Consider the following 7,944-nt stretch of genomic DNA (forward strand, 5'->3'; position numbering starts at 1 on the left):
AGTCTCATATTACAAGGATGGCACATTGGTATGAGATAATTAATTAGACCCTCAATTTTAGTTTTGGATTGCACTAATCTTTCAATATATTACATTAACTTTCATTAGGAACTATAAATCTATGATCCACCTTTAAATCCATCCTATTCTCATTTCAATTTGTAAAAAAAATCAATCCTATTCTACAATGTAAGTCACTCAATTTTTTTTATTTTTTTTTTCACTCATATGTGTATATTCAACAAAAGTAATGATACATATCACACAAGTATCTTATAAAGATCTCACAAAACTTACATAACATAAGGATCAGCCCTTGTAGGATGTTTGTACATGTGACATACAAATACCATTAGTCATTCAACAATTTCACACTTACGCATAAATCCATTGCCACATTCATTACACTCTCCATGAAATGGAAGTTCTTTTTACCAAGCGTTCATGTATCATCACCAAAAGCCTAATGCTCACAACTACACATGCAAGTCATTCGCTTCTTTACTCCACTGTACCAACGATAATAACATATTGAGAACCCCATGAGAGTGTACCATACAAATCTTGTATTCAACACTCACCATACCAAACTATCAACTCTGATATCGCGCGTGATAGAATTAGCCGCGTGCGAAGAAAAAAAAAAAAAAACCAATAGAGAATGAAGAGAAGAAAAAGAATAAAGACACAATAATTCGGGTCAAGAGACCAAAATTTCACTTTGTATATATATATATATATATATTAAAATTTGATATGACTTAATAGTAGTTACTCACTATATTTGTGCGTACTCGACAAATAAGAATCATATTTACAGTAAATCGAAACTTTGAAGGGTCAAATCATCAAATTCGGATTTGAAGGACCAATTTGATAATAAATCTAAATTGGAAGCAAACTTGTTGAAGCAGTATGGCATAGTTAGTAGGAGCACCTTTACTCTTCTATAAATAAGCTTGCTCACTCACTCTTTCTTCACGTACGCACGCGCGGCTCTCTTTCTTATGAAACTCAAATTCTCTTCGCGTGCGATGGATACGTTGTCTTTGAATCTGCAACCGGGGTTCAAGTTCAGTCCGACGGACGTGCAAATCTTCGACCACTACTTGAAGTTAAAGATCACTGGGAATGACGAAGAGCTTTACTTTATTCGCGAAGTTCAGTTCTTCAAACAGGAGCCCTGGGATATGCCAGGTACGTGATCAGTTTAGCACTGGATCCCTTCTGCTTAATATGACGATTTTCTTGTTTTCTTATTTTGGACCTTGTCTCGACTCTTTCTGGGCTTCAATTGTTTAATATCCAAATATGTAACGCACTCGATCACGTGATTTCTCAATTTTTTTGGTCTCATTCTGGTTTCTTTAACTTTAGGTTTATCCGGCATAGAGACGACGGATGGAGAGTGGTTCTTCTTCTCATCGCCAGAACTGAAGCAGCCGAATGGGAAACGGTTTAACAGGAGGACCGACGCTGGGTACTGGAAAGTGACCGGTAAGGATCAAGAAATCTGGTCCGGAGCGAGCTTGATTGGAAAAAAAAAGTTTCTGGTTTTCTATAAGAGGGGTACTGGCAGTACTGCTTCTAAATGGGAAAAAACCAATTGGGTAACGCATGAGTACCACACAACCTTGAAGGAGCTTGATGGCACCAAACCCGGACAGGTTGGGTTTCTTTCCTATCTCGTCTTTTGCTGCTTAGTTTGTTTGATAGGTGGGGTTGACATTTCTTCTTGATTGCTGATCAACTGACTGGTGTGAGTTGCTTTTGTGTTGGTTTAAGAATTAAGATCTCTATTTGCAAGCAAAATCATGTAAAGCATCTTACAAGAGGATTTACGTTCTCACTTTGTTGATTAACTTAATGCAGAAAGCCTTCGTCCTCTGTCGTTTATTCTATAAACCTAAGCAAAACTCCGGCAAAGTTGGATCTGCCAAGTCTAAATTATCACTGGAAGAGCAAGCTGAGGATCATCCAACAACTAATGAATCTCTTTATGAAAATTCTGATGGAATGACATATGACACTTCAGAATCTCCAGACAAGGGCAGCAAAGCGCGAAAGCGGAAGTGCTCTAGCAAAGCTGGACCTCCCAAGTCTAAACGAAGTGCGACTTCAGTATATCCAGCACTGGAAAAGCAAGCTGAAGATCATACAACAACCAACGAATTTCTTCATTCTGAAAATTCTGACACTATAGCAAGTGTTGAGTGTAGTGACAGCAATTCTCATGCTTACGCTTCAGAGAATCAAGTGGCAGAAATGGCAACTGTGATAGATAATGAGGTGAGAAAGGAATTGGGTTTCAGCCTAAAACAGTTGTTTTTTTTTTTTTTTTTTTTGGAAATTAGAATTGCAGTAAATAAATTTGAGTACTTATCTTGTTCATCCATGTTTCTATGTTCCAAGTGCAGTTAGCTAAGTATCTCCATTTATGATTCTAAAATCAAGCTGATTTGCAGGTGGTAGACTCAAATATGGCCTGTGTCCCACCAGACCTACTAGATGTAGATTGGAGGAGCTTTCTCTCCACATTACCAGCATCAGGAGAGGAAGCTGACAATCATGTCACAAGATATTATCCTACAAAAGCTTTTGATGCCTACACTACAAAAAATCACACTGCCCAAGTAACGGCTGGTGAGGTGAGAAATTACAAGTGCAGCTTAAAACATTTAAAACTAGTCTTGTTTATCAGCTAAAATTACAAGTGTTAAAAGATTTGTTAATTTTTTGTGGAAATTACAAGTGCAGTCAATTAATTTAATACTAATCTTGTTTATCAGGTTAATCTGCAACTGGACGAGGAAGAACTAGAAATGCTCTCTGTCCTGATGCAAGATCCACTAGGTTGCAACTCTTTGACCCCCTTAAGTTCACTCCCCAATACACCTGTCGTTTCATCTCCTAGCACAGCTAAATCTTCTCCTGAAGAAGCAGGGTCTGACAAAAGACAGGCTTCAGTATCTCCAGCATCAGGAGAGGAAGCTGACAATCATGTCACAAGATATTGTCCTACAAAAGCTTTTGATGGAACGACATCAAACACTATAGCATTCACTGAGTGTAACCACATTAGTGATAGTGCCTACACTACAAAAAATAAAGCTGCCGAAGTAACAGCTGGTGATCAGGTGAGAAAGACACTGAACTATGTTCCAAGTTCAGTTAGGTAAGCATCTCCTTCATTTATGATTCTAATATCAAGCTGATTTGCAGGTGGTAGACTCAAATATATCCTGTGTCACACCAGATCTAATAGATTTATATTGGAGCTTGCTCTCTCCCTACCTTGATGGTGAGGTGCCTTTTCAACATGGCACGAATGATCCAGCCGATTGTAGCTCTGAATTATTGGGTTTAAAACCTAATTATCCAGATGAATTCCTTCATAGTGATCCTAGCAGTCAAAAGAATCTTGCTTTTGACCGTGAGACAATGGAAAACATGGAATCTGTTAAGGACGACGGATCACACAGTGCACCAAGTGCAAAAATGCTCAATGCACTGGTAAGTACTGGAAGCTCTCAATATCGTATTAGTAATTGGTGGCAAGTTTTGCCTAGAACTTTCTTGTTCTGTTTTGTCAATCCACTTGCTAGATAAGGTTTACTTGTGTCTTTTATTTTCAAATAAATTGGTCTTTCAAAAACTAACCCTGCATTGTTCTTGTGTTCAACAGTTTGATCCAACGGTTCAAGATTCTATGTGGTCTCAATAGATCAATAGAGAAGGCTTCATCTGGGGTTGTTAAGTCCCGGATTCTATAATGGTGGAGGTTCTTCAGTCAGATCTAGACTCCGATTGAAGGTGGTCGATCTAAACCCCAAAATCTTGAAAACACCAAAAATTTACAAAAACAATTATTTCCCAACAAGTTATCTAAACCCAATCCAATTCCAGTTCTAGTTCCAATTTCAATTCTAGTTCCAGTTCCAGTTCCAGTTCCAGTTCCAGTTCCAATTCCAGTTCTAGTTCCAATTTCAATTCTAGTTCCAGTTCCAGTTCCAGTTCCTATTCCAATTCCAGTTCTAGTTCCAATTTCAATTCTAGTTCCAGTTCCAGTTCCAGTTCCTATTCCAATTCCAGTTCCAAACTTTTAATAAATCTACTGCCTCAAGCCTAAACCCCAAGAGCCCAAACTTTTTAACCCATGCCAGCAGGTAAAAAATCCCAAGGTATAAACCTATTTGAAATTAATCCTATTTATTGATTCCAATTAGTTATTCCTTTCCAGTCTAAGAATCCCAAATGTTCCTTCTAATCCTTTTCAATTAACTCGATTAGAGTTCAAGGTCTCGAGTTGGCCAGTCTTCTCTCCAAAGTGGCATTTGAGTGATGCCAACAAAATTTGATATTTGGCCTATGGCCACTCTACTTTCTTCAAATATGATTGGTCTGTTTACTGGTATCTTCTACCGATGCCTGCACGACGGTGGTTAAATACCAACTCCTCAAGTTAGTACTACTCGAAGATTATCAAGCTTCTAAGGTTTTCAAATTTGAATATTATGTTTAGTGAATGGATCTTTGGCCTATGGCCAACTTACTTTCATCCAAGTGCGATGGGTCAGTTTATCGGCTTCTTCTATTGACGACTGCCGGAGAGGGCTAAATACTAACCCCAGGGCCTAGGGGGTCAGTACTCAACCCTAACTTCCCAAATCCTATACTTGAAACTTGTATCAAGAATTCGAAGTGTGTATTTTATTTGTATTTCAAGTTTGTTCAATTTCAAGTATGTAATTAAGAACTCAAGTTTCCAAATGCTCTTTGATACATGTAATTTTATGTTTATATAACATATTATCTTGGAGAATTTATGGTATCAGGTCTATAGTTTAGAGGAAGATAATATTATAGGAAGTATTGATAAAGTGATTTAATTAATTAAGACCATAGAAATACAAAACTGATTGTCTATTTAAAGATCTATAGCAGGAATAATTTTAGATATCATATCTATGTTTCTTTAAAAATGACGTGACTTTTAAAATTTTCATTTGATTTATAATAGATCATTATTAGATTTCGATCAAATAGTAATTTTAAAAGTCACATCAGTTTTGAATGAACATAAGAGGAACATGGCCTTTTGTTTTGGTTATCCAATTTAGGGTTCAATCTGACTATGAAACAAGGAAGTAATCCAGTAGAATTTGCGACTTCCAACTTGTGGTGATTGACATGCATAAGACTTTTTGAGATTTGCATGGATTTCAGTTAATACTGCTAGATTTCATATCTCTGGTTTTTGTCTTGTATTGTTGTGGAACAATTCTTCAGTCTTTGAAATTGAGTGAGCTGATGACATTCAAAGATGTCCCTGTCCAACAAAATAATTGGGCACTCGAGTAACATGTGTTTCTATATTTGCTAGTTATGGTTGTTTTTGTGGTTTTAAGAGGTGTAATTTCCTAGTTTTTGCAATATCAGAAGCACTACTTATTCATAGTAAAGTCTTCATGGTAACTTCTATCTCCTTTGTGTTCTTATTAACTCAGAGAACAAATCTTACACTTCGCCTGTAATTTTTTACTTGGAAAAACCCCATTTGTGTTTACTGTTTTTACAATTGAGCCACAGCTCTCCCAAGAAATCATCCCACTTGCCATTTCTACAAAAATTCTCCCTCCAAAGTGGCATTCAAGTGATGCCGACAAATTATCCCACTTCCCCTTTCTACAAAAACTCTCTCCAAAGTGGTATTCGAGTGATGCCAACAAAATGTGATATTTGGCCTATGGCTATTTTACTTTTTAATCTTTGGCCTATGGTCACTTTACTTTATTCAAATATAATTGGCCTGTTTATTGGTATCTTCTACCTGCGCTCGCATGACAGAAGTTAAATACCAACCCCGTAGGTTGGTATTATTCGAAGATTATCAAGCTTCTCAAGTTTTCAAATTTGAAGATTATGTTTAATAAATGGATCTTTGGCCTATGGCCACCTTACTTTCATCCAAGTCCGATTGGTTAGTTTATCAGTACTCAACCCTAACTTCCCAAATCCTCTACTTGAAACTTGTATCAAGTATTCGAAGTGTGTATTTTAAGATTTGTATTTCAAGTTTGTTCAATTTCAAGTATGTAATTAAGAACTTAAGCTTCCAAATTCGCTTTGATATATGTAATTTTATGTTTATATATCATATTATCTTGGAGAATTTATGGTATAAGGGCTATAGTTTAGAGGAAGATAATATTATAGGAAGTATTGATAAAGAGATTTAATTAATTAAGATTTAAGACCATAGAAATACAAAACTGATTGTCTATTTAAAGATATGTAGAGAGAGTAATTCTAGATGTTATATCTATATTTTTTTAAAATTGGTGTGCCTTTTAAAATCACAATTTAATTTATGATATATTACTATTAGATTTTAATCAAATGGTAATTTTAAAAGCCACGTCAGTTTTGGATGGACATAGAGGAACATTTGTTTGGCTTATCCAATTTAGGGATCAATCTGGCTATGATACAAGGAAGTAATTTGGTACAATTTGTGACTTCCAAGTTGTGGTGATTGACATGCGTAAGACTTTTAGAGATTTGCATGGATTTATGTTCCGTTTGTTTCGTCGTAAAATGTTTTTTAAAAAATGATTTCAATATTTTTCTGTGTTTGGTGGGAGCAAAAATAATAGTCAACCTAAAAATGATTTCCGTTTGATAAAAGTGCTTAGTAAATTTCGGAAAATGATTTACGATTTTTAAAAGCATATACTATTTTCCCCAGTTAGCAGACACATTCAACCTTTTTTTAAACGACGTAGTTGACCTTCACACTCAAGCAGTTGGCTACAATCGGAATCTGGCCAGTGCTGGAATCCGATCACCGTCGGACGTCCGGTCATTGATGTTGCATATTTGGGAGGATCTTGGATAGATCTCCTGAGGCACTGAATAATGCTTCGTGAGGGGTGGATAGAGCCTCAAAAGATATGAGAAGATCTAGAGCAAACTCTGGAGAGAGAAAAAAAAAATCCACGTTGATGGTAGTGTCACAAAGGAGAGAGGAGGAGAGAAAATCAAAGGGTTATCCATAATTCTCAAGCATGGCCGCCTTAGAGCATCTTCAACATACCATTTATATGGTTCATTATAATTATATTAAGCTATTATAAGCCATTTCACTCTTCCAGCAAACACTTTAAAATAGAATGTTTCCATCAATTTTGCTACAATGAACTTTTATATATGAAAGTTTACTATAGCACATTTTACTCTTTTTCTAATTATTCTTTTCCCCCCTCTTTCTCTTTTCGCTGGCCTCCTCCCACAACTTTCATAATAAAAAATACATTAAAAAATAATATTTAAAAAAAATAAATAATAAGATAAATAACCTTTTGGATCGAGTTTGTATTGAAAAATCAGTATTTAATTTTTTTTTTTTAAAAAAAATTGTGTATTTTATGTAGTTAAGATAATTACTACTGCTGGTCGGAGATGCTCTTACTTCTTCTTCTACTTCTTTTTTTTTTTTTTTTTCATTTTTTTTTCATTTTTTTTTTTTTTAAAGAAAGGAGATGCTCTTGCTTGGAGAGCAAGAAGAGAAAAAATTTACTTGGAGAGCAAGTAGAGGGAAAAATTCCCCTTGATGTACAGTAAAAAGTTGAAGTTTAATAATATAGTGAGCATTGAGCAAGGGTCCCGGTTGCTGTCCTCAGTGCATGGCAGTGTAAAGCGAAAAAGATTATCCTCTTATTCAACAAAAAAGAAAAGAAAATTATCCTCTTGCATTGTTTTTACGTTAGTACAAAGATTCTTTCAAATTCAACGCGTTTTTGCAAGGATATCACAATAGTAGTCTCATATTACAAGGGTGGCACATTGGTATGAGATAATTAATTAGACCCTCAATTTTAGTTTTGGATTGCACTAATCTTTCAATATATTACATTAACTTTCATTAGGATCTATAAATCTATG

The 7,944-nt window shown here is 35.5% G+C and overlaps 1 protein-coding gene across 1 annotated transcript; it reads left to right on the top strand.

The window, feature by feature from the left end:
- The first annotated feature begins 1,004 nt into the window (after positions 1-1,004).
- LOC133861036 (uncharacterized) lies at positions 1,005-4,822 on the top strand. Its single transcript, XM_062296736.1, has 7 exons — positions 1,005-1,197; positions 1,378-1,667; positions 1,873-2,289; positions 2,466-2,648; positions 2,790-3,137; positions 3,223-3,513; positions 3,686-4,822. The coding sequence occupies exons 1-7, from the start codon at positions 1,008-1,010 to the stop codon at positions 3,722-3,724; spliced, it is 1,758 nt and encodes a 585-aa protein (XP_062152720.1). The 5' UTR covers positions 1,005-1,007; the 3' UTR covers positions 3,725-4,822.
- Positions 4,823-7,944: the final 3,122 nt, after the last annotated feature.

This window comes from Alnus glutinosa, chromosome 1 (assembly GCF_958979055.1).
Source record: "Alnus glutinosa chromosome 1, dhAlnGlut1.1, whole genome shotgun sequence".
Lineage (NCBI taxonomy): Eukaryota > Viridiplantae > Streptophyta > Magnoliopsida > Fagales > Betulaceae > Alnus > Alnus glutinosa.